Here is a 27,993-nt window from a genome sequence, read left to right as displayed (position 1 = left end):
ACAGTAGCTAATAACAAACGAGTGCTTTAGGAACTTTTGGGCTTTCCAAAGGAAGAATATACATTGTCCTATGAATAGTAATTGTTTTCAGGCCCTCAGTTTTATTCTCTATACAATGGGAAAGATGGTACATATCCCATAGACTGTGGTGAATGAAATAAAACACTAAAACGTGCATGAATACCTGGCACGTAGATGTTACTGGCGTGATTTAATTTATTTAACTTGAAAAAAAAATTTTTTAATTGCTTCCCCTAACATCACTAGGAGAAAAAAAAAAAGTAACCGTAGCTCAGTCGGTAAAGAATCTGCCTGCAATGAAGGAGACCTGGGTTGGATTCCTGGGTCGGGAAGATCCCCTGGAGAAGGAAATGACAAGCCACTCCAGTATTCTTGCCTGGAGAATCCCATGGACAGAGGAACCTGGCAGGCTACAGTCCATCGGGTCGCAAGAGTCGGGTACGACTTAAGCGACTGATCACCAACATTATAGCTCCAAATGGGAAAAGTAACTTGAGAATCTTAGGCTGCTATAAAAAAAAATTCTTAACAGCAAATGACTTCAGAATATATCGAGTACCAGAGAACGCCTTCATTCTGCGGAAAACTACAACTCCCAGAATGCACCTAGGTAAGGCCTCCAGAAAGGAGCCCGGCGCTGCCGCAAGGGGTTCTGGAAGACGTGGTTTCCACCCGGGGAGAAGTTTCAGCCTTCCAAGGGCGGGAGACTCTTGGAGACCACCTCCTGCGAGGCGGGGCAAGCGCTGGTGCACAACCAATCGTCGAGCCTGCCCTTGGATACGCTGGGAAGCGGCGAATCGGAACGCAGCGGTTTTCGCCTGGACTGGCGCGCGAGAATTTGAACACAGTAGGGGACCACGGGCTCGGCTGAGGAGAGGTCGCCTGTCTGAGGTGCTACCAGGTACGTGCTGCGTGGGGCCGAGGCGTGATGTGGAAGAACCAGGGGACCAGGAGGTTCTGTGGGAGTGGGAGTGAATGTCAAAGAAAGAGAGCTTTTGCTCTGTGCTTGGCGCATTCTAGGCTGGAGACCAGAGCTAGCGAGCTGGTATCCGCGCTTCCAGGTCTCCGGGTTTCCATCTTTCTGACGCTGAGTTTTCTCGCCCTTTTGCCCTGACAGCGTGTGGGGACAGGGTCGCTTTTCTCCCCTGTCTTTCCTCATTCAGCCTCAGAAAGATCTTTACAGCTGCAGCTCTACACGAATTTCCAGAGACTCAGGTCTTTCTGTTTAACTTGAAAGTTATGCTTGTGTATTAAAAATACACTTGATCCGAAAGGAAGGGGAAGGGAAATTTTATTGATCAACATACCATCTGCTTGAGAGTTAACATGCGTGATTGTGTTTATTACTCGCAGCCTTAGAAGGTCAGAGTATTTTGTCAGTAAGAAAACAAGCGACTCCTCAGCTAATAAAATGGGAGAGAATTATGCTTCCCTGTTTTCTTGCTGGCTTCTGATGAAAAAGTTAGAGAAGGTCTGTGCCTTCATTGTACCTGCAGGCTGTAGGGAAAGACTGTCAAGCCAAAGACGAGAAAATACGCAAAATGAATACCAAGGAAGTGTAGGGTGGATTGGAAGCCTAGGGCAAGAGCATCTAACAGCAGGAGGGCTGTTAGGATTTGGGGGGAGGCAGGTGGTGAGGGTTATGGGAAGGACAGCTGCCCAGGATATAGAGTGATTAAACTTGAGATGAATTCATCAGGCTATTGAAGTTGGGAAAGTGTGTCCTGAAATGGGGTAAAATCCTTCCTCTTTGGTAGGACCATTTTCCAGCTTGAAATTTGTACTGTTCCTGCTTAATTTAAATTGTACTGTCTCTGCTTAATTAGTGGAGGGCGGGGGGGAGCGAGGGCGGGGGGAGCGGGGTGGGGGGGGCTTCCCTGGTGGCTCAGACGGTAAAGTGTCTGCCTACAATGCTGGAGACCGGGGTTCAATCCCTGGGCCGGGAAGATCTCTTGGAGAAGGAAAATGGCAACCCACTCCAGTATTCTTGCCTGGAAAATCCCATGGATGAAGGAACCTGGTAGGCCCCAGTACATGGGGTCGCAAAGAGTTGGACACGACTAAGTGACTTCACTTTCTTTGTGAGGTAGTGATTTTAATTTTCTTTTTTTTAACCTTCATGCTTTAAACCTTTATCAAAGTAATTTGCTTTAAAAAAAAAAAAACTTTTTTTTTTAAAATCTTAATGGACCATCACCCATCTGAATTGTGGTTTTAATATAGCGATTTTTATACACATTGGATTTATTTGGTTATTGTTCTGTTGCTTTTAGGAGTTAGGATGTCAACTTTAACACCAACAAAAAGGAAGCAGTGCTCTTTGAACCGGGACATGTAAGTCTCATCCTGAGTGGAAATTCTTTAAAAAATCTACGTCTTAAATTTTTTTTATCTTCTCTCTTCTATGTCTAAATATTTCCATTCTTTCATTTCCTACTCCTTATAGTTATAGTAATACTTTATATTCTAATTCTAGTCTGGAAATAATATAAGCTTTTATAATTAATTCTTTAGTGCCTTTGGAGGGAATCAGAAAAAGGGCTGTTATCTATGGCTTGGAAATGTGTGTCAGATCTTTTGTTGCCTTGCTTCTTTCTGCTCTCTTATATAATATTTAACATGCTGTTTTGCATAAAATAGGTGCTCATCCTATTATACACAGCAATCCTAGAAAGTTGTGTACTCTGTGTATGTTGTACCAGAGATAAATTACAGGCCCTAAGTGGTCAGTTTATTGTGTATAGTTAATGATTTTAGGGAACTTGTTTCAGAGTATATGGCCAAAACTTAGAAATAGGTTTTAAAACACACATACACACACACACATTTCTCAAAGCTTCTTTGTAAAGTGTTTTCACAAACATTTTTGGGATCTTAGTTTTGAAAAATACTCCAATACTTTGTAAAGACAGAAATTGAGAATTTCTACTGCTAATCTAATAGTGTATGTAGACAGATGCTTTTGGAGATATATTTTTAATATGCCTTCCAGGTGAAGTTGTTTATTGCTTAGTAGTAAATTGACATAAAAACTGAAGCAAAATAACTATCGATGGACTGTGTTTCTTTTCATAGCCCATTATCAGATATTCCATCAAAGAAATTAATTTTGGACTTCACTGAAAATGTATTTCCATTACCTAATAAAAAGCACATTTGCCAAACCAGTGATAAAAATGAAGGAAAGATTCATTGCTCTCAACAAGGCCATTTGATTTCAAGTCTACTCAAAACGACTGAAAATAGATTGCCATCTGCAAATCAGGGTTCACCATTTAAATCTGCTGTGTCTGCTGTATCCTTTTACAACAAAGATAAGTGGTACCTCAATCCATTGGAGAGAAAGCTGATAAAAGAGAGTAGATCCATTGGTCTAAAAACTAATAATGAAGATAAAACGTATTCCTATATGACAGAAAAAATGCAAGGAAAACCAGTCTGCTCCAAGAAGATGAACAAAAAACCACAGAAGAGTTTAACTGCCAAGTGTCAGGTGGGATATAAATGCATCAAGCCTGTATCAAAGAATTCTAAAAATCCCAAGCAGTACCGAGTGACCTATAAGCCAACTGTGGAGAATAATTGTTACTTAGCTGAAAATAATCTGAATGCTCCTCGAGTTCTAAGCCAGAAGGTCAAACCACAAGTTACCCTCCAGGGTGGAGCAGCTTTTTTTGTTAGTAGGAAAAAGCCCTCATTGAGAAAATCATCCCTGAAAGATAAGCCGTTACTGGGACTCACCCAGAAAAATAAATCAGAAGTTATTGAAGAATCTGATGGAGAGACTGTCACTGAAAGAAGTTTTGAGACAAGGCAAGCGCCAAAGTGTGTGTTAGTAGAAAAAGAACCGAACATTGAGCTGCTGAGTGAAAGAAGTAAAAGTGAAGATAAATTAATAAAGGTAAATGGAAATACATAGCTTCTAAAACTAAGTTGGCTCTCTCTGTATATGGTGGTGGTGGGTTAGTTGCTAAGTCGTGTCTGACTCTTGTGACCCCATGGATTGTAGCCTGCCAGGCTCTTCTATCAATTGTGTTTCCCAGGCAAGAATACTAGAGTGGGTTGCCATTTCCTTCTCCAAGGAATCTCCCCAACCCAGGGATCAAACCCCTGTCTCCTGCATTGCAGGCAGATTCTTTACTGACTGAGCTACCAGGGAAAACTGTATCTGTGTGTATGTAGGTGGGTAAATATGTATGTGTGTAGGTAGCTAGTCTCTTAAAGCTAAGAAAAGAAAGAAATCTTGAGAGAAATCATGTCATTTTAACAAGACTGTCTCTTCATTATCAAATAGACATGGAGAAGGCTAATAAGAATAGGTAGAAATGCAGAAGACCCCCCCTGCAATGTATACACACTTATTTTGATGGATTGAGAATTAATTTTAGCTTGAGCAGTGCCGCACATTTTTTTTAATTGACATGTATCTATATACAGTGAATTGTGCAGATATATTGTCTGAATTTCGATAAACTCACATACCATGTAACCAAGACCCCTATCAAGAAATAGTTGTGGTTTTTTTTGTCAGAAACAATATAAAGAATTAGTAGAATTGCTCTTATGGCTTAGGCAAGCAAGAACATGTTCCATTTAGCAATATACTTGGCAATACTTGATAGACAGGAAAAAACATTGACAGTGGGAACTGCAAACTTAAATATTTACAAGGTAAGTAAAATTAGCAGCAAAACTGGTCTGATCTAGATATGTTTCCATACATTGATTTAGTGGAAGGAAATGAAGACCTGTCAGGTGGTAGCCTGATACTTTATTCCCTGAGATTACTGCCATACAGGAACAAAATTTTGTTTACAGTCTAGAGGACTGGTTTTATGAAGCCAGATGCTATCATAATTATAAAGAATTTTAAGGCAGAGTAGAAAAATAGGATTTTCCTCCCTTTTTTGGCTTAATGAAACCTACCATCATTTTTTGGTAATATGGTTTTATGGTATTATGGTTTTGGTATTATGGAGGTAACTCTTTAAGTTCCTTTGTGACTGTGGTCCAGAGAAACTTAACTTTTATTTGATAGTTAGTGTTTTTAGGGGCTTCCCATGTGGCACTAGCAGTAAAGAACCTGACTGCTAGTGCAGGAGACATAAGAGACATGGATTTGATCCCTGGGTTGAGAAGATCCCCTGGAGGATGGCATGGCAACCCATTCCAGTATTCCTGCCTGGAGAATCCCAAGAACAGAGGAGCCTGGCAGCCTACAGTCCATGGGGTTGCAAAGAGTCCAACAGGACTGAGTAACCAAGCACAGCACAGCCAAGGGTAAATCCTGTTTTCATTAGAGAGTGCATAACCTTTTCCCAACTCTGTGGAGCCTTGAGAAACGGCAAACTGATGCCTTGTCCCCCATTCTTCTGAGATAGTTATGATTTTGAATAGGAGTTCTTTAATCAAAAGTTTTTTCCTTTTCCCCCAAGCTATATGTTCTCTTAAGTCTCATCAAATAAGTAGTGTTTACTGAAATTTGTAACAAGTTTTTCTACTTTGTTTTTCCCACCTCCCTGCTGCTATCCAAAAAGTGGGAGTTAGAAGCCTCTCCAACTACTCCAGGATGTTTTCCTCTCCTTTGCTCCCTGTTTTTAAAGCTTGTGACAAAGGGTTGGTTCTTTTCAGTTTGGCGACTCCTAGGGAAATTTCTCGGAGAAGGCAATGGCACCCCACTCCAGTACTCTTGCCTGGAAAATCCCATGGACAGAGGAGCCTGGTAGGCTGCAGTCCATGGGGTCGCTGAGGGTTGGACACAACTGAGCGACTTCACTTTCACCTTTCACTTTTCATGCATTGGAGAAGGCAATGGCAACCCATTCCAGTGTTCTTGCCTAGAGAATCCCAGGGACGGGGGAGCCTAGTGGGCTGCCATCTATGGGGTCGCACAGAGTCAGACACGACTGAAGCGACTTAGCAGCAGTAGGGAAATTTCTGCCATTTTTACTGATTTTTCTCTTGTTCAATTTATTTTTGTAGACGGGATGTTCTACAGATTTCATTCTGTCATCTTTATCAGGAAAAATACATTTTTGACAGGATAACAAATTATAAACTTAAATATGCACACTCTATCTTTTAAAAATATAACATTTAGTAAATATAGAGGAAATTTTCCTTAAAACAGACTGAAAATTGAGGATTTAAAGTCATTATGAAATGTAATTCATGATGAAAACACATATTTTGTTTTAGAAACGGATCTCTTGGGATTCATTGGCTAAATGTGCAATGATTAAGAATTGTAGGTTTCTTTAATTTTACTCAATATTTTCAGGATGCATCAGATGGAGTCATTTCTTCAAGGGAATGTAAAACTGATGAAAATAAGAGTTGTCCTTCAGAGGAGTCTTTCAGTAAGAACAAGACAGGTAAGAGAACTTTTCTTCTCAAAATGAGTGTTTTTCATGTAATAATGCTTCATTACATGTGTCAATATGAAATTACATACAATACTGTTTTGGCTTTTTAAAATAATTCAGTATCCGTGACTTTGTATGTTTGTGTTGTTCTTGGTACCACTGTTTTCTATGATAAGCAGTGCAGTGCATTTTGAAGAGGAGACGAGGAGAACTTATGTGAGAACTTAAGACAAAATACTCTGATTACTTGGCTGTGAGATATGGCCCAGTTACTTAAGCTGTCTAGAGCCAGGTGTTCTCATCATACCTATGCGTTTAGCCAAAATGATAGGAGGGAGTGAAAAAAATATATATCTGTGATCAAAGCCCAATTATAAGCAGAATTCACTAAGCCGTAAGAGGGCACTGGATTTGGCGTCAGGAGTCTTGGGTTTTGTCTGGGTCTGCCAGTGATTAACTGTGATCTAGGGAAGAGATCTCTCAGGTAAGAGGTTGGACCCAGGGAATGAACCCAGGCCATGGCAATGAAAGAACTGAATCGTAACCACTGGACCACCAGGGAATTCCCACTTCTTTTTTAAATAAGCTTTTCATTTTGTAGTAATTTTAGATTTACAGAGAAGTTGTACCTGTCTTACCCCATTTACCCTGTTGTTGTTGTTCAGTCACTAAGTCATGTCCACCTCTTTTGGGACCCCATGGACTGCAGCACTCCAGGCTTCCCTTTCTTTCACTGTCTCCTGGAGTTTGCTCAAACTCATGTCCATTGAGTCAGTGATGCCATCCAACCATCTCATCCTGTGTCTCCCCTTCTCCTGTCCTCAATCTTTCCCAGCATCAGGGTCTTATTTTCCATTGAGTCTGTTCTTTGCATCAGGTGGCCAAAGTATTGGAGCTTCAGCATCAGTCCTTCCGATGAATATTCAGGGTTGATTTACTTTAGGATTGACTGGCTTGATCCCTTTGTAGTCATAGGGACTCTCGAGAGTCTTTGAAAGCATCAGTGCTTCATTGCTCAGCCTTCTTTATGGTCCAGCTCTCATATTCATACATGACTACTGGAAAAACAATATTTTTAACCAAACAGACCCTTGTTCGCAAAGTGATGTCTCTGCTTTTTAATTCACTGTCTAGTTTAGTCATAGCTTTCCTTCCAAGGAGCAAATGTCTTTTAATTTCATGGCTGCAGTCATCATCTGTAGTGATTTTGGAGCCCAAGAAAATAACATCTGTCACTGCTTCCACTTTTTCCTCCTTTATTTGCCATGAGGTGATGGGACCAGATGCCGAGATCTTAGTTTTTTAATGTTGAGTGTTAAAGCCAGCTTTTTCACTCTCCTCTTTGACCCTTATCAAGAGGCTCGTTTGTTCTACACTTTCTACCACTGGAGTGGTATTATCTGCATATCTGAGGTTGTTGATATTTCTCCTGGCAGTCTTGATTCCAGCTTGTGATTCATCCAACCCAGTATTTTACATGATGTACTCTGCATAGAAGTTAAATAAGTAGCGTGACAGTACACAGCCTTGTCATACTCCTTTCCTTATTTTGAACAAGCCCTTTGTTCCCATGTCCTGTTCTAACTGTTGCTTCTTGACCTGTATACAGGTTTCTCAGAGACAGGTAAGGTGGTGTTACCATCTTGCACGACTGTTATACTTTTTGTCAAAACTAAGAAACTAATCACTGGTATATTATTAAATAAGCTCTAGGCTGTATCTGGAATTGACTGATTTTTTTCATTAACATCCCCTTTTTGTTGTAGGACCCAGCCTAGGGATCACATTGTATTTAGTTGCCGGGTCTCCATAGTCTCCTCTTGTCTGTGACATTTTCTCAGTCTTTTCTTTGTTTTCATGACCTTGACATTCTTGAGGAGTACTGGCCAGTTGTATTATAGGATGTTCCTGCACCTGGGTTTGTCTGTTTTTCTCATCGTTAGACCAGGGTTATAGGTTTGGAGGAAGAATGCCACTGAGGTTAATGCCATTCTCACCACTTTGGGTGTGATGTCCACATGACATTATAGATGATGTTAACTTAAACTCTATCACTTGGTTGGTCAGGTTTGCCCAGTTTCTCCACTGTAAAAGTTACCCTTTTTCCTTTGCCAAACTCTGTCCTTTGGAAGTAAGTCATTAAGTCTAGCCTACCCTTTCAGGGAGGGATGGGGATTAAGCTTCATCTGGAGGGGGAAATTTTCACATACATTATTTGGAATCTTTCTGTTAGGAAGAGTTATCTCTTGTCTCCCATTTATTTACTCAATTTTTAAGTAAATAAATAGACTCCTGAATATTCACCAGTATGCACTCATGAATATTTTATATTTGGGGTTAAAGTCTAATACTACATGATTTATTCTGTTGTTCATATTGTTCCAGCTTTGACCATTGGGTCAGTTCTCTTTGACATGTCCCCTTCTTTTGCTTTTTGAGCACTTATTACTTTCTGGCACTACAAAGGCTATAGGCTCCTCTTGCAAACCTAGTCCTAGACTCAGCCATTTTTCCAAGGAACCATGGTCCCTTCTGTTGGGGAATATTATTTGGAAACCAGGTTCTGGACTTGATGTGCTTATTGCTACTGGAGTACTTTTGGTGATGTATGTAAAAGCTTATTATCAAACCCAGGTTCATGTGGAATTTTCTTCTAGAAGTTTTATAGTTTTACATTTTGCATTTAGACCTGTGATCCATTTTGAGTTAATTTTTATGTGAGCGTTGTCATCTTTTTGTATATGGATGTCAAATTGTTCCAGCATAATTTGATGGCTATCTTTTTGCTGTTGAATTAACTTATGCCTCTTGGTTAAAAATCAGTTGACTATACATGCATGGGTAGAGGGTGTTTTGGGGCTCTATTTTGTTACATTGATCTGTTTGTCAGTACCATACTGTCTTAATTACTGTTAAGTCTTAAAATCAAATATTGTATTTTTGTTTTATTAATCTTTAAAATCGTATGCTTTAAAGCTTTAAGTTTATTCTGTGATACAAATTATTGTTCACTTTTTTCCCCTACCAGTTTCTCCTGAGTCCATTGTCTATCCCATCTTCACTATGTCTTCAGTCAACACAAAAAGGTAAGGGTTGCTCTTATTTTAATGTTCAAGGTTTAATTATGAGTCCATTGGGTCTCTCTTTTTTTCTTATACTATTTAATTTGGAGAGCATTTTTCTCTTCCCCATTGAAATATTTAGAATAGGAGATGAAATCAGACCCTCTCATAGAAACTTCATAAGAACTTGAATTAAGAGCAGGAAAAGACCTTTATGGGCTGGAATAACAGTAATTTCTTCAATTTTTGTATAATACCTGACCCATAATAATTTATATTCACTATTTCACTTATCCCCGCAACAACCCAGAAGCTTGATACTGTTATTACCATTTTCAGCAGAGAAAACTTTGTATTTCAGCCACAGTTGCACAGCTCTTAGATGACAAAGCCAGGGCTAGAATCCATATTTAATCAAAGCCCATAAGGCTGTATTGCCTCCTCTGTGTGATAACATACTGATAATAGTTCATGTTTAATGGGCACTTGGCATCTCATGGTGTGGATACTGTTATTACCCCATTTTACAGATCAGGAGACTGGCCAGAAGAATAAGTAACTTGCAGCAACTCAATGCTGTTATAATTTCCAGCTGAAGCTACACACTATCCTGCTCAAAACTAAAACTGGAACTGGGGGAGGCATGGGTGCTTATGAGTATACGCCAAAAAGCTCTGAGAACGAAGTTTCTTACAGTTTGAACATCTTGCTAGGCAGTGCGTTAAGTCACTTCAGTCGTATCCGACTCTTTGCAACCGTATGGGCTATAGCCCACCAGGCTCCTCTATCCATGGGATTCTCCAGGCTAGAATCCTGGAGTGGGTTGCCATTTCCTTCTCTAGGGAGCTGCTCAGTAAGCAGCTTTGTTTCTTTTTTCTCTGTTTGATGATAAACATCTGAAGATAATGAGCAGGGCACTTCCTAGTAAAGTTTTCCTGCTCTTAGGGCATCTCACCATGTGGTCGGGTGGGTAGTTTTTCCCCTTCAAAGACCATATTCCTAATTTCTTTCACCTTCCCCTTTTCTCATCTGTCTTCTATTTACTAAGGATCTAACCCTTCCACAATTAGCCAACAGTGCAAACCAACCTAGCATAGGGAGACGCTAGACTGTTGGTTGCGTCATTTGAAATTTGCTCATTAGGTAGGACCCAGAAGTCAGATAGCATCAGGTTCCTGTGGCTTAATCTGACTTTTACTGTAGGTAGATCACAGATTGTCTGGGTTTGTACTCTTACATTTGGTGAACATTTATAGAATGCCATGTGATATTGAACTACACTGAATTTTAGAGATGTGAAGATAAGTACAGCATGGCTCTGCTGTCAAGGAAGTCATGGTTAGAAGAGGACAGACATTTAAACAGATGTGTATAATAAAGTGTTAACATTGCTAGGCTAGAAGTGAAAATGCATGCAAGGATGGGAAACGCTGAGTTACTTAGCAAAGGTTGTATAAGGCATAGAGGAGTTAGTGACCTAGACAAGTGTTTTTTATACTATTGGCATTAGTATTGATAGTTTGTCACATCGATAAAAATTTAAGGGCATCACATCTAGCATTTTTTCTTAATAGAATAATACAGCTCTCACATACTAAGTATATTTAGTGAATCTTTTTTCCCATTATGTATGTGTATCTGTTGGTCATGATGTGAAATATATTTCTCACCATGTGCTTGTCAAGTCATTATAAAAGCTATTTTCTAGTCAGATGATAAGAGGACAGATTGGGTTAGCGTAAAGCATTACATAGGGTATTTTTCCAGTTTTTTAAAATTTATCAATGTGAGTTTCTGTTTGAACTTCTTGCTTTGGGTACTTGTTCCCCCACCCCCACCCCCTTGCCTCTACTCTAGAGATTTCTATTTCTTTGATCTTTGGGAGAAGGTCATTTCATTGTAAGGCAAGGGTGACAAACTTAGTGCCTACAGAGACTGCAGCCAACTGGAGAAGCACACCCCATCTAAAAGAGCCTGTGCCAGTAGCTCCAACTCTTAGATTCCTTGATGAACAGGTCTAATGACCTTCCAATGTCTCTTGCAATATTGGAAATACACATTTTTAAGTGAAATCTCTAGATTTTAAAATATTCGTAGCTAATCCAAACTCTTATGTGAGCCAATCAAAATATATGTTAGCTGGATTTGGCCTATGGGCTCCAGTTTGCAACCTCTATAAGCCAGCCCCAGCATTGTCTCCTAAAGGGAAAAGATTGCCTCAGCATCTATCCAGCTAAATTTTTTTTTGTCTAAGAATTTGAGACTAGAAGGGTGCGGAGAAGGCAATGGCACCCTACTCCAGTACTCTTGCCTGGAAAATCCCATGGATGGAGGAAAACCCCATGTAGCCTGGTAGGCTATAGTCCATGGGGTTGCGAAGAGTCAGACATGACTGAGCGGCTTCACTTCCACATTTCACTTTCATGCACTGGAGAAGGAAATGGCAACCCACTCCAGCGTTCTTGCCTGGAGAATCCCAGGGACGGGGGAGCCTGGTGGGCTGCCGTCTACGGGGTCGCACAGAGTCGGACACGACTGAAGCGATTTAGCAGCAGCAGCAGGGTGCTGCTTTAGGTGTGTATTAGCTCACTCACTGCCCCATGCCCCAGTAAAAAGTTGTTGGATCGTAATATGCTGGTTGCTGGTGACTGACTTCCTGTGGGTCTGTGAGATCCAGTATTAGCGTCTACTTATTTGCTGTGGCATTCCATGAATTTCTTTATGCCTGCATGGGTAAATATTGTCTTAAGATTTAAAAAGCAAGAAAAGGTTAATTTTTAAAGGTGACATCAACTTATGAAGAAATCCTATGTATATGCATCTGATTTATTGTTGTTGTTTAGTCACTAAGTCATGTCTGATGCTTTGTGACCCCATGGACTGTAGCCCCCAGGCTCCTCTGTCCATGGGATTTCCCAGGTAATACTGGAGTGGGTTGCCATTTCCTTCTTCAGAGGATCTTCCTGACCCAGGGATCAAACCTGCATCTCCTGCTTAGCAGGTGGATTCTTTACCTCTGAACCACCTAGGAAACCCATATGCATCTGATATTATAGATGAAATCCTTTGAACTTGGAGTTAGAAGACAGGAATTTTGAGTCTTTCCATCATTCTTCCCTAGTTACTTTGAGTTGACTACCGATCCTATCTGAGGGGATCCCAGGCTTCTCATTGTTTCTAGCCCTATTACTTCAAGTTATTATTGATAGAAAGCACTAAAAATTGCAATGTTATATACATGTGTTTTCTTTTCATTATAATTTATCAAACATGTTAAAATTATTAAATAACACTTACCACCTTTCTATTTCAAGATCTCTAGTTGAAGAACAGTCTTCTGTGGGATCCACCACATCTACTAACTTCTTAAAACAAATCAACATACAGAAGAGTACTAATACCAGAGATTCAAACAAAGAAACAAAAGACCAGCTCATCATTGTGAGTAAATTTAAAACAAAGCCCCTCCTGTACATGGGTCTCACGTACAGAACCTGAAGTCTGATGTGTTGTCTTAGCCTAGTTACCAGGAGTTACAGATGTTCTGAGTTTGTAAATGCTACCTTTGCTGTTGTGGCAGCTAGTCAAGGATATTTTTGAACAGATAGTGTTGGGAAGTGCTGGCAGTTTAGTAGTATGCTGATGAATGAGTTGTCTCCGAATCAGGAAGATTATTGTCAATCTATAAAAGACTTAAGAAAAAAAAAAAAGACTTAACAAGAAGAGCTACACTGCATTAGATCTGGGTTTGGCATATGATACCTATGGGCCAAAGTTGGACCATGGCCTTTGAGCTAATGGCGTTTATATTCTTAAAAGGTTGGGAAGAAAAGGAGAAGAATATATGTGGCCTGCAAAGCCTAAAATGTTTACTATCTGGCCCTTGGCAGAAAATTTGCAAACACCTATATAGACAGTTCAAAATTTGGTGTTTTCAGTAGCCTTAAGCAATGCCTTATGAGACAGAATAGGAGTTAATAAGCCTTGACATTGAATATCCCTGAATTCTCTATATTCATTAATTTATCTATGCTTTTCTTGAACTTTTACTATGTATTATACTTTATTTTTATCAACTCTTGGGGAAAATAATTTTAATATTTAATTTTTAATTTTATTAATATGTTAATTTATTTACTATTTAATTAAAATTAATTTTTCCTAACCATTTAAGGAAAAAATGCTATCTAATGAATATATAAGTCTTGAAATTTTGCCCTGCTTCTTTGAAATAAGGCTTTTTTAGGCCTCTCATATAAGAGCTTAATAAGGATGTTCCATTTTTCATCTTAGCTATAATATTTATGATTTCCTCTTATTCCTTCTTAGAACTATGGGTCGAGCTAAAGAATCTTGGTGTGTTTTTTTTCTGCTGTCCCTTCAAAGAGGCAATTTCACTTTTATCGTGATGGCAGTGTTAGGCTCTTTTCATTCTGTTTTGTTGATGGGTAGAGAGGAAGAGTAACCAGACTTTCATTCATGTTTCAGCTGTACCAGCATAAAAGAAAAATAAGGACAGACTTGAATGAACAGACAAATTTACATGAACTAAAGGTAGAGCTGTCTGTGATGTGTTAGATTGGCTATTCTTCCTCTCCCAACTGTAGGATGCAGGCCAGAAGCATTTCGGAGCCACCATGTGTAAGTCCTGTGGCATGATCTACGCTGCTTCCAACCCCGAGGACGAACTGCAGCATGTTCAGCATCACCACCGATTTGTGGAGGGAATCAAATATACAGTAAGTACTTAAAAAAAAAAAAGCTTGTTTCCATTTGTTCTAAAAGTGAAAATGCTTTAAAAGAGACGTTCGTTTTGCCTAAATATAGAAAGATATACATATCCAGAAATATTGTATCATCTGTAATTTTGTTGTGTGTTTAATATTTGAGACTGATGGTATTTTAGTTTTAATAGATGTGCCTTTTCAAACTTCATGTGCTAATATAAGAGAAATTACTTTTCTTGGTTGAATGAACACCCTGCATCCTTACCTCTAGCTTTTGGAGCAGAGCTGAAAAGTCAAGGTAGAAAACTCAAAGACTTGAGGAGTTTCCCCTTTTCTCACTCCAGTGTCTTCTTTCTAGATAACCTTAGAAAAACAGCTTTCTTTGACTCCTCCAGGGCATTTCTTTGCTCTTTATGAAGCACCTTCATGAAACACCTTCCTACTCCATATACAGCGTGTTGTTGGCCTTATCTTTATGATTATACCTGCTACTCAAAATGCATGCCCGTTTTTCATGTTTTTATTGCTGTAATTCATGCCTTCATAATATTTTTAGCCTGATTTATTAAAATTTTTCTTATCCTGCCCCTCTCCCACTTTCACACTGCTAATTCATGGTTTTTTTCTCTGTATTCCTACAAGGGGCTCTTATTTGACTTCACCTTGTTTTATAATGGGCTTCCCTTGTGGCTCAGCTGGTAAAGAATCTGCCTGCAATGCGGGACACCTGGGTTGGATCCCTGGATTGGGAAGATCCCCTGGAGAAAGGAAAGGCTACCCACTCTACTATGCTGGCCTAGAGAATTCCGTGGACTGTGGGGTCTCAAAGAGTTGGACATGACTGAGCAACTTTCACTTTCTTTTATAATAGATTATTTACGAGTCTCCTAACAGTATATCAGCCCCTTGAGGACAGGAGCTTTGTTTCAGTCATCTTTTATTTCCCTTACCACATTCATGTAGTCGAATTTTATCTTTTTTATATCACTCATTTGTCCATCTTTTTTGTCTTCTCCAGACCACATTTGATTTTTTTTCTGCTTTAGATCAAAATGTGATTTTTTTCTCCCGCTTTGGCAGGGCTGGAAAAAAGAACGTGTTGTAGCAGAGTTTTGGGATGGGAAAATTGTGTTGGTCCTGCCGCGTGACCCGAGTTATGCTATCAGAAAGGTATGAAACGTTAGTTTTTCTTTTTTAATTGAAGTATAGTTGCTTTACAATATTAGCTTTTCAGTCTTTGTTTTCCTTCTGCTCTCCCCATTCTCCACCAAAAAATTGACCTATATTGAAGTATTATATAAATACTTTGCTTATAGATAATCACTGTACATTGGTACAGGCGTTAGGATGACTTTCAAAGTAGTTCATACAAAATTAAACTTACAAATTACAAAACAAGTAAAGGTGTGTCAAGAAGAGATTAAAGAAAATAGATTGAGTCCATATTGTATTGCTTGCCTACATCTTCCATTTGTGAAAAATAAACTAAACTTTATAAGGTTGAGAAAAACAGCTCCAAGGTCTAATTCTTAGGTTGGTATTGCCTTTGTTTCTTGGGCTGGATGGTTCACCCCAGTAGACAAGGGATAAAGCTGAAACAGAATCTTCCTTACTCCCTGTTCCACTCAAGGGTGGTGAAAGTGATGTTTAAAATAGTTTCTTAAAACCCTGTTTCCGAAGTGGCAGAAACATGCCTCAGTAGTGGAATAATTTGGGGGTTGTGAAATTTTAAGAAATAAAGACAAAAGAGGTTAAACTGGTAAGCATACTTTTATATATATATATATATATATATATATATTCTGTTATATTTTTAAAAACAAATTCATCTCTTTCGGTTTTTGACATCGTTAGGTTGAAGATGTCCAGGAACTTGTTGATAATGAATTGGGCTTCCAGCAAGTTGTTCCCAAATATCCAAACAAAACCAAAACCTTGCTCTTTATCTCTGATGAAAAGAAAGTAGTTGGGTGTTTAATTGCAGAGCCCATCAAACAGGTATGGTATGCTGTCTTACAAATTACTGGAGGAACTTTTGAGCAAAGTGAAGTAGTTGGGAGAAGTCTCAAGCATTTAAGAAGGCTACCATTAATGATCTTTTTCCTTCTAAAATATCCTTGACCATCTAGATAATTGAAGTCATTTATTTCTATTATGTCTGATATTTTGCCTTATATAAGCAGGATTAGTCAGTCTTAAGCTCATATAGTCTTTTATATACTTGGACTATAAAGTATAGTATTTTAAACAAGCTCAGTTATTGAACGTGTGGCTTAGTGCAGGTTAATATATTTGGCAAAATGGTTGTTCAGTCGCTCAGTCAAACTTTTTGTGACCCCTTGGACTGGCTTCCCTGCCAGGCTCCCCTACCTATCACCAACTCCCAGAGCTTGCTCTAATTCATGTCCCTTGAGTCGGTGATGCTATACAACCATCTCATCCTCTGTCATCCCTTTCTCCTGCCTTCAGTCTTTCCTAGCATCAGGGTCTTTTCCATCAGGTGACCAAAGTACTAGAGTTTCAGCTTCAACATCAGTCCTTCCAGTGAATATTCAGGACTGATTTCCTTTAGGATTAAATGGTTTGATCTCCTTGTAGTCTAAGGGACTCTCAAGAGTCTTCTCCAGCACCACAGTTCAAAAGCATCAATTCTTCGGCGCTCAGCTTTCTATACAGTCCAACTCTCACATCTATACGTGACTACTGGAAAGACCGTAGCTTTGACTAGACAGACCTTTGTTGGCAAAGTAATGTCTCTGCTTTTTAATATGCTGTCTAGGTTGGTCATAGCTTTTCTTCCAAGGAGCAAGTGTCTTTTAATTTCATGGCTGCAGTCACTGTCTGCAGTGATTTTTGGAACCCCAGAAAACAGTCTATCACTGTTTTCCATTGTTTCCCTATCTATTTGCCATGATGTGATGGGACCAGATGCCATGATCTTCATTTTTCGAATGTAAAGTTTAAATCCAGCTTTTCCATTCTCCTCTTTCACTTTCATCACAAGGCTCTTTAGTTCTTCGCTTTCTGCCATAAGAGTGTTGTCATCTGCATATCTGAGGTTATTGGTATTTCTCCCGGCAATCTTGATTCCAGCTTGTGCTTCATCTAGCCCGGCATTTCGCATGATGTACTCTACATAGAAGTTAAATAAGCAGGGTGACAATATACAGCCTTGACATACTCCTTTCCCAGTTTGGAACCAGTCTGTTGTTCCATGTCTGGTTCTAACTGTTGCATCTTGACCTGCATACAGATTTCTCAGGAACAGGTTAGGTGGTCTGGTATTCCCATCTCTTGAAGAATTTTCCATAATTTGTTGTGATCACACAGTCAAAGGCTTTGGCATAGTCAATAAAGCAGAAGTAGATGTTTTTCTCAAACTCTGTTGCTTTTTCTGTGATCCAGTGGATGTTGGCAATTTGATCTCTAGTTCCTCTGCCTTTTCTAAATCCAGCTTGAACATCTGGAAAATAATACATGGTTCATGTACTATTGAAGCCTGGCTTAAAGAATTTTGAGCATTTGCTAGTGTGTGAGATGAGTGCAATTGTGTGGTAGTTTGAACATTCTTTGGCATTGCCTTTCTTTGGGATTGGAATGAAAACTGACCTTTTCCAGTCCTGTGGCCACTGCTGAGTTTCCCAAATTTGCTGGCATATTGAGTGCAGCACTTCAACAGCATCATCTTTTAGAATTTGAAATAGCTCACCTGGGATTCCATCTCCACTAGCTTTGTTCATAGTGAAGCTTCCTAAGGCGCACTTGACTTTGCATTCCAGGATGTCTGGCTTTAGGTGAGTGATCACACCATCATGGTTATCTGGGGGTCATGAGATCTTAATAGTTCTGTGTATTCTTGCCACCTCTTAATATCTTCTGCTTCTGTTAGGTCCATACCATTTCTGTCCTTTATTGTGCTCATTTTTGCATGCAATGTTCCCTTGGTATTTCTAATTTTCTTGAAGAGATCTCTAGTCTTTCCCATTCTATTGTTTTCCTCTATTTCTTTACATTGATCACTGAGGAAGGCTTTATCTCTCATTGCTATTCTCTGCATTCAAATGGGTATATCTTTCCTTTTCTCCTTTGCCTTTAGCGTCTCTTCTTTTTTCAGCTATTTGTAAAGCCTCCTCAGACAACTGTTTTCTCTTTTTGCATTTCTTTTTCTTGGGGATGATCTTGATCCCTGCCTCCTATACCATGTTACAAACCTCCGTCCATAGCTCTTCAGGCACTCAGTCTTTCAGACGTAATCCCTTGAGTCTTATCTGTCACTTCCACTGTATAATCGTATAGGATTTGATAAGTCTGAATTTGGCAATAAGGAGCGCGTGATCTGAGCCACAGTCAGCTCCCCGTCTTCTTTTTGCTGACTTTATAGAGCTTCTCCATCTTTGGCTGCAAAGAATATAATCAGTCTGATTTCGATGTTGGCCATCTGGTGATGTCCATGTGTAGAATCTTCTCTTGTGTTGTTGCAACAGGGTGTTTGCTATGACCAGTGCGTTCTTTTGGCAAAACTCTGTTAGCCTTTAGCCCTGCTTCCTTTTGTACTCCAAGGCCAAATTTTTGCTGTTACTCTGGGTATCTCTTGACTTTCTACTTTTGCATTCCAGTCCCCTGTGATGAAAAGGACATCTTTTTGGGGTGTTAGTTCTAGAAGGCCTTGTAGGTCTTCATAGAACTGTTCAACTTCAGCTTCTTCAGCATTACTGGTTGGGGCATAGACTTGGATTACTGTGATATTGAATAGTTTGCCTTGGAAACGAATAGAGTTCATTCTGTTTTGAGATTGTACCCAAATACTGCATTTCAGACTCTTTTGTTGGCTATGAGGGCTGCTCCATTTCTTCTAAAGGATTCTTGCCCACAGTAGTAGATATAATGGTCATCTGAATTAAATTCTCCCATTCCAGTCCATTTTAGTTCACTGATTCCTAAAATGTTGATGTTCACTCTTGCCATCTCCTGTTTGACCACTTGCAATTTATCTTGATTCATGGACCTAACATTCCAGGTTCCTATGCAATATTGCTCTTTACAGCATCGAACCCTGCTTCCATCACCAGTCCCATTCACAACTGGGTGGTGTTTTTGCTTTGGCTCCATCCCTTCATTCTTTTTGGAGTTATTTCTCCACTGATCTCCAGTAGCATATTGGGCACCTGACGACCTGGGAAGTTCAGTATTGTATCTTTCAGTGTCATATCTTTTTGCCTTTTAATACGGTTCTTGGGGTTCTCAAGGCAAGAATACTGAAGTGGTTTGCCATTCCCTTCTCCAGTGGACCACATTTTGTCAGGACCCTCCATTATAACCTGTCCATCTTGGGTGGCCCTACACAGCATAGCTCATAATTTCATTGAGTTAGATAAGGCTGTGGTCCATGTGATCAGTTTGATTAGTTTTCTGTGATTATGGTTTTCATTCTGGGTGCTTGCTCTCTGATGGATAAGGATAAGAGACTTTTGGAAGCTTCCTGATGGGAGAAACTGACGGTGGGGCAAACTGGGTCTTGTTCTGATGGGTGGGGCCATGCTTAGTAAAGATGGGAAAATAGAAGGACGTGCACTCATCTCCGCGAGAAGTCCAAAATTACAACTCGCTGCTGAACAAGCATCGACATTTTTTGGTTGGATCCCACCAAAAAAGGATACCCCGTGTCCAAGGGCAAACGAAAAGCCCCAGCAAGACGGTAGAAGGGGTGAAATCGTGTTTAGAAGCAAACTCCATACTCACCAGAGACCCTTGAAAGGCTCAAACGAAACCTTGTGCGCACCAGGATCCAGAGACCCCACAGAGACTGAGCCAGACCTGCCCCTTGAGAGTGTTTGTGTCTACTGTGGAGGTACGGGCCAGCAGTGGCTTGCCACAGTGGCAGGGGCTCTGCACGCAGCAGACCTGGGTCACACAGCCTGTGGCGCAAGCCCTCTTGGAGGAGGTCGCCATTAACCCCACCAGAGAGCCACTGAGCAGACGCCCCACACACTGCAGAACCATTACACCAAAGAAATTCTCGCACTGTTGAGTTCTAGGACCCACAACAGATTGCCCAAACTGGGGATCTAGCAAAGGGAATGAGAAGCCCCAGGGATTTTGACTTTGGAGACCAGTGGGATTTGATTACAGAACTTAAACAGGACTGGGCAAACAAACTTGTTTGCACAAAACCTTGTGTGCACCGGGATCCAAGGGAAAGGAGCAGTGACCCCATAAGAGACTGACCCAGACTTGCCTGTAAGTGTCTAGGAGTCTCCGGCAGAGGCTGGGTTGGTGGTAGTCTCCTGCAGAGTTGGGGGCACTGAGTGCAGCAGTGCTTACCTAGGACCTTTTGAAGGAGGTTGCCATTATCTTCCTTACCTCCACCATAGTTTGGGGTCAGGTCAAACAACAGGGAGGGAACACAGCCCCACCCATCAACAGGAAATTGGAAACTTGTTGTTACTTGTCCCATAATTAGAACCTACTTTGGACACTAATTAGCAGTGTTCTGGCAGAGGAGTTAAATAATAACCCATGGTCTAAGTGTGGCCTTCCTCTTTTTTGTAAATAAAGTTTTATTGCCCCAGAGCCATGCTCATTCCTCTTCATATTATCTGTGGTTGCTTTTGTGCAACAGTGGCAGGGTTGAGTAGGTGCAACAGAGACCACATGGGCCAAAGAGCCTAAAGTATTTACAGTTTGGTCCCAAACAGAATAAGTTTGCCAACCCTTGTTCTCAAATAGAGATAATAGTTTTTGCCCTTCAAGGAGCTTACAGGGTAGTCTTAAGCTAGAGAGAATTATAGCTCAAATGTGTTTTTTTAACCTGACTATAATATCCCACACTTATGTTCCTTTACTTTTAAAAATACATACTTGTTTTAAGACATCTTGAAATGATGCCAGCATAAATTGGTCTTACTCATTTTTATAGATGCCTCCCTTTTCCCTGTTCCCCCTTCATTTCTACCATCTTTCTCTTCTTATTTTCCTTTTTTTCCTTTTTTCTGCTTTTCATCTCATACATATATATGAGTGGAGAAAGAAAAGCAGTTGGTTTGTATTATGGTCTGTAAAAGTAATCAATTTGGCCCTTTTCTTTCTTTGGTCTTAAGTGCACTGTTTATGTAGTGATAATGGGCAATACAGATTGTCTCTGATTTACAACTTTTCAATTCTGCAATGGTGTGAAAACCATAGACATTCAGCAGAAACTTCAAGTTTTCATATTTTCCAGGGCTAGCCGTATGCACTTTTGTGATGCTGGGCAGCAGCAGAGAATGGCAGCTCTAGTCTACTAGGCGATCACAAGGGTAAACAAACAGTATACTTAACACCTGTTCTCTGCATACAGCCATTTTGTTTTTCATTTTTAGTACAGTATCCAGTAAATTACATGAGATATTCAGCGCTTTTTATTCCTTTTTTAAAATTATCAATTTATTTGGCTGCACCAGCTCTTAGTTGCAGCATGAGGAATCTTTAGTGCATGATGTGAGAGTTGTACAGTTGATGCTACAGCTGAGAGTTGTAGCATCTGGGATCTAGTTCCCTGGCCAGGGATCCAGCCCAGGCCCCCTACATTGGGAGCTCAGAGTCTCAGACAGTGGACCACCAGGGAAGTTCCAGCACTTTATGATAAATTAGGCTTTGTGTTCGATGATTTTGCCAAACTGTAGTCTAATGTAAGCACTCTTAGCATATTTAAGGTAAGCTAGGCTAAACTAAATCCCATGGGCAGAGGAGCCTGGTAGGCTGCAGTCCATGGGGTCGCTAAGAGTCAGACACAACTGAGTGACTTCACTTTCACTTTTCACTTTCATGCATTGGAGAAGGAAATGGCAACCCACTCAATGTTCTTGCCTGGAGAATCCCAGGGACAGGGGAGCCTGGCTGGCTGCCCTCTAGTCAGACATGACTGAGCGACTTAGCAGCAGCAGCAACAGGCTAAACTATGAGGTTTCACAGGTTAGGTGTATTAAATGCACTCCTTTTCAAGGTACAGTGTTTTCAGCTTATAACCTATGTTTATCAAGATGTAACTGTTTGTAAGTTGAGGAATATCTGTACAGCCAACTGACTGGTACATGTACTCTTCTGTTCATTCTCATTTCAGAAGCAAAGTGTTCTTGATGGAAGTTAAAGTTTCACATACACCTAAGAACAGCTACAGTGTAAAACAGTGACAATAGCAAATGCTGGTGTGGGTGCAGGGAAAGGAGGTTTTTTCATTCATTGTTGGAAGGATTGTAAAATATTACAGACACTCTGGGAACAGCTTGGCAGTTTCTTAAAAAATTAATTATACATTTACCATATGACTCAGCAATCATAGTCCTGGGCATTTATTCCAGAATGAAAACTTATGTCTACACAAAAACCCGTAGCTGAATGTTTATAGCAGCTTTATTTGTAATAGCCAATAGCTGGAAACAACCAAAGTGTCCTTCAGTGGGTGAGTGATTAGACACACTGGTATATCCATACAGTGGAATATTACTTGGCAATAAAAAGGAACAAACTGTTGATACATGCAACAACTTGGACAGGTTATCTAGAGCATATTGCTAAGTGAAAAAGATCCATTCTCGAAAGGTCACGTGCTGTATGAGTCCATTTATATGATATCCTCAAAATATCAGAGGAGAAGGCAATGGCACCCCATTCCAGTACTCTTGCCTGGAAAATCCCATGGACAGAGGAGCCTGGTAGGCTGCAGTCCATGGGGTTACTGAGAGTTGGACACGATTCAGTGACTTCACTTTCATGCATTGGAGAAGGAAATGGCAACCCACTCCAGTGTTCTTGCCTGGAGAATCCCAGGGATGGGGGAGCCTGGGTGGCTACCATCTATGGAGTCGCACAGAGTTGGACACAACTGAAGCGACGTAGCAGTAGCAGCAGCAGCAGCAAAACAGCAGAATTTTAGAGATAGAGAACAGATTGTGGTTGCACAGCGTAGCAGTGGTGGAGGGGAGAAAATGGGTGTGATTATAGAGAGGTAGCAAGAGGAAGAGCTTCATGATAATGCAGTAGCTTTATATTTTGGTTGTAGTGATGGTTAAATCAATATTCAGATACAATGAATTATCACAGAACTGTCCCACCCACACTGTTCCCATGTTAATTTCTCAGTTTTGGTATTGTACTACAATTACGGAAGATGTAACCATTGGGGGAAGTAGGGTGAAGGATACACGTCCTGTCTGTGCCATTTGTCAACTCCCTCTGAATCTACGATTATTTCAAAATAAGGATTAAAAAAACTTACAATACCAATTTCATAGTTTGTATGCAAAAACCTTTAGTGTTATTAATTTTTTTAGGATATCATATATACACTTTAGGATACAAAGAATGGGAGAAGCTTATGTGCTTTATTAAGAGTCTGAATTTTATTATTTTTTTAAATCAATAAAAGAAGGAAGTTTCACATTGGTATAATACTAGTATGTGGGAATATCTCAACACCACTATCATTTTTCTGCATTAAGTGAATATAATTGGGCAAGAATTCAAGAAATAGCAAAGAACTTAAACATTTTTGTGAAGGTGGAATAAGATTTATTTTAGATACTTAAGTTTTGTTTAAAAAGAAATGTGAACTCAGCTGTACCATTATGTCTAATGCCTCTGTGCATCACTGCAGGCCTTCCGTGTCATGTCTGAACCAACTGGCCCAGAAACCCCAAGCTCTAAAGAATGTCAGAGGGCTTGGCAATGTTCAGATGTACCGGAACCTGCAGTGTGTGGGATAAGTAGAATCTGGGTCTTCAGACTGAAAAGAAGAAAGCGCATTGCACGACGCCTGGTAGACACGCTCAGGTAAGAAGTAAAATTGCTTAGACCCAGGTTAGCTCTCCAGAAGCTTTCCTGGCTCATGAGCCAGAGGGAATGATGTTGGTCTGTGTAAATACTACCAAAGTCAGGCTGAGGCAGTGCTGACACGGAAAAGAAAAAAAACTACTAGGCATACTCAATTTTGCACACAGTATTCCAAGTGTGAAATATTCTAGACCAGTGCTTTTCAAACTACCTGTAGTCAAAGACTGGATTTTGTTATAGACCAACACATTAATAAGATAAAGATAAATTGCTAGGAAATGAAAAAGAAGGCAAACAAATGGAAAATACAAGTCCAACTTTTTATTAGATTCAACAAATGTAAAATTAATTTAAATAAATATAACCTATAAAAACAAAAGAGAGGTTTAAAAAAGAATTGTAGAAATTGTATGTTTATTGATGTGTGACTAGATGATTAATAGAGACTTACTATAACACAAATGTAACTAAATGTAAAAGTGAATTAGCAAGACAACCCAGAGAATAGTTATTTACAAATCGTTTATCTAATTAGTAAAAGTCTAGTATATCTAACATATATAAGAGAACTCTCACCCACACATACCTTAAAAGGGGAGCAGTGAGAAAAGTTGGTGTCTGTGAAGATTTTTGTTTGTAGTTAATTGTGAAATAACCTCCATTTTCTTTATTTTTTATTGAGATACATAGATTTGGTATGGGGGGAGAGAGAGAGAGAAAGTGTGTGTGTATGTGTGTAGAGAGAGAGTGTGTGTGTGTGTGTGTGTGTGGGGAGAGAGTGTGTGTGGAGAGAGAGTGTGTGTGTGTGTGTATGCGCGTGCGTGCCACTCAGTTTTGTCCGACTCTTAGCGACCCCATGGAGCCCGCCAGACTCCTCTGTCCATGGGATTCTCTAGGCAAGAATACTGGACTGGGTTAGCCATTCCCTTCTCCAGCCATTCCCTTCTCCAGGGGATCTTCCCAACCCAGGGATTGAACCCAGGTCTCCTGCACTGCAGGAACACTACCATCTGAGCCACCAGGGAAGGCCATGGATAATACCGGTATTTAACCTGATTCTTCCAGGCAGTAGTCCGGTGCTTCTCAAATGTGAAAGTGCCTGTGAACAACTTGGGGATCTTGCTCAAATGCAGGTGTGATTCAGTAGATTGGGGTGGGCCTGAGATGCTGCATTTCTAACAAGCTCTTGGCTGATGCTGAATGTTACTGGTATGTAGGTAATACTTTGAATACTAAGGCAATAGATTGTAAGCAGTGATAAAAATAAAGTTGTAAAGGAGAAATATAAAACAATCATTTGAGAACATATCTTCTCACACTCTTGGGTTGGAGATACAGGTAACATAATTGGCAGCTTTCCTGTATATGAGGAGCCTAATCATCTTTCTCTACAGGCAGTGTATGTTTTAAATCCTCCCAAGTGAACAGTATTATTCCTAATTGTTTTGCATCAGAAGCAGCTGAGGCTCAGATAGGATTATTAGTACAGATTACAGTGATGGAGATAGTAAAAGAATTAGGACTCAGAGCCACAGATCTAATAATACTCTTTCTGTAGCTCATACCATCGTTCATGAAGACAGAGAACTGCTTAATATTTTGCTTTGGAGTCTAGTATATACAGCAATACGCTTTTATTCAATTATATAGTAAGTATACTTGAAGCTGATATCTTCTCATTGAATCCAGTTCTTTTTATTTTGAAGTAATTTCACATATGAAAGAATAGGAAGAATAGTAAAAAGAACACCCTCAGTATCTTTGTCCAGATTCTTTTTTATTTTCTTCCTGAATTATTTTAAAGTAAGTTACATATAATATGCCTCTTTACCCCCTTAGTACTTCAGTATGTTCAAGTATATTCTCTTACATAAGAACAGCTCAGTTACCAAATTTGGGATATTTAATATCTAATGTATAGTCCATATTTCAGTTTTGTTATTTGTCTCAAATGCCCTTCATAGCTTTTTTTTTTTTCCTCTTCAGGATTACATATTGCTTTTAGTCATAATCTCTTTAGTCTTCATCTTCCTTAACCTGTAAGTTATTTAGCCTTTCTTTGTCTTTTAGGACTTAGACACATTTGAAGACTAAGGCCAGTTATTTCATGGAATACCCCTCAGTTTTGTTGAATTCTTTCAGCTATTTCAGTTTATTGCTTTTAATCCCAGTTGAGCTGGATCAAGGAGAGTTGTAGTCAAAATGCAGTCAAAATATAGTCAAAAGGCAAAATTAGGTTTTGCCTTCTTAAAGCTCTGAATGTATGATATAGTTAAAAAGAAGATAGTTATTGGTTAAAATTGTTGGTGTTTTTTTTTTTGTAATTATCTGTGGCTTTTAATTGGAGAAGGCAATGGCACCCCACTCCAGTACTCTTGACTGGAAAATCCCATGGATGGAGGAGCCTGGTAGGCTGCAGTCCATGGGGTCGCTAAGAGTCGGACATGACTGAGCGACTTCACTTTGACTTTCCACTTTTCATGCATTGGGGAAAGAAATGGCAACCCACTCCAGTATTCTTGCCTAGAGAATCCCAGGGATGGGGGAGCCTGGTGGGCTGCCATCTATGGGGTCGCACAGAGTCGGACACGACTGAAGCGACTTAGCAGCAGCAGCAGCAGTGGCTTTTAATTAGCAATACTATTTCATATCAGTGGCTTATTATTACCATGGATCACCTAGAGTCAGCTGGATGGTTTATATGGTTCTCTTTGCCTCTTAGCAGAACTTTTTATGGGCCTTAGTTTTCTCACCTGTGAAATGATACCATTAAACTTCCACCCCCTAAAATATAAGACATTGAGTCATTTTACCACTTAATAAAATGATTTTAACTAAGAATATTTAAAAAGATTGAGGGGCTTCCCAGGTGACTCAGTGGGTTTTTGTTTTTTTTTTTTAACTCATTCCTGCTGATGCAGGAGACAGGAGTTTGATACCTGGGTCAGGAAGATCCCCTCGAGTAGGAAATGTGAGCCCACTCCAGGATTGCCTGGGAAATCCCATGGACAGGGGAGTGTGGAGGGCTACAGTCCATGGGGTTGCAAAGAAGTTAGACACGACTTAGTGACTGAAATACAAAGAGATTGAAGGTTTTTTTAACTAGATTTCTTTAAAATATTGTGCTCATGTTTAATCAAAATTTAAAGTTGGTTCCATTGTTAAATTGTCTTTTCCTCTCTTTTTAGGAATTGCTTCATGTTTGGCTGTTTTCTCAGCACTAATGAAATAGCATTTTCTGACCCAACACCAGATGGCAAGTTATTTGCAACCAAGTACTGCAACACACCTAATTTCCTTGTATACAATTTTAATAGTTGAAACCAATTTCAACTATAGAACAATTACTGTGTGAATGAGTTCTGACAGCCTATTATCATAAAATACAAACTATTTAACAAATAGCAAGTATCCAGGGATACAAAGAAAGGAAAAATCTTTAATGTATACTGACTAGGACTCTGAATCCTTAATTATGAAACTTTGGAGCTATAGCTGGAAAATTATTTCTCTTCTGTGTAAGAACATTGGTTTTTCACAGAAATTTGACCAGTTATTTATAAAGTACACTTTGAGGCCAGAATTACTTCATGCCTGATCAGAAAGTTTAAAGATAGGCAAATTTCCATCCCCATTTTTTAAAAGTAACTCCTGACTTTATACACAAAATTCTCATTTTATAGGTTCTTGGCTATAGCAACTCAGTTTGAGTATAGTTAAAGTATTCTGAATTCCCAATTTGTACCAGGGAAAGATGTAAGGAATAAGATTTCCATGTTCTTTTGTATAGAACAGAATTTATAGCTAAATATTTTTTCATTTTAAAAATCATTATTCAGAAAGCACACTTCAGAAATAATTAAAATTAAACTTTGTAATTGCACTATTGTCATTTCATTAATTTTTGGTGTTTGTGCTACTTTTCTTTAGTGAACTTATTACTGGTGATTGGTGTCTAACAAAATGGATACCCAGTTGGATTAGATGATTCATATGGTTAGATTTTAAATC

General features: G+C 39.6%; 1 protein-coding gene across 1 annotated transcript; it reads left to right on the top strand.

The window, feature by feature from the left end:
* Positions 1 to 540: 540 nt before the first annotated feature.
* ESCO2 (establishment of sister chromatid cohesion N-acetyltransferase 2) lies at positions 541 to 27,303 on the top strand. The gene is made up of 11 exons (XM_052645345.1): positions 541 to 922; positions 2,295 to 2,355; positions 3,097 to 3,922; positions 6,302 to 6,395; positions 9,415 to 9,472; positions 12,763 to 12,889; positions 14,056 to 14,187; positions 15,256 to 15,345; positions 16,030 to 16,173; positions 23,807 to 23,982; positions 27,171 to 27,303. The coding sequence occupies exons 1-11, from the start codon at positions 622 to 624 to the stop codon at positions 27,301 to 27,303; spliced, it is 2,142 nt and encodes a 713-aa protein (XP_052501305.1). The 5' UTR covers positions 541 to 621.
* Positions 27,304 to 27,993: the final 690 nt, after the last annotated feature.

The sequence above is a fragment of the Budorcas taxicolor genome, chromosome 8, assembly GCF_023091745.1.
Source record: "Budorcas taxicolor isolate Tak-1 chromosome 8, Takin1.1, whole genome shotgun sequence".
NCBI classification, from domain to species: Eukaryota; Metazoa; Chordata; class Mammalia; order Artiodactyla; family Bovidae; genus Budorcas; species Budorcas taxicolor.
The sequence above is the reverse complement of the archived record's forward strand: the minus strand, read 5'-3'. Positions and strand labels throughout refer to the sequence as shown.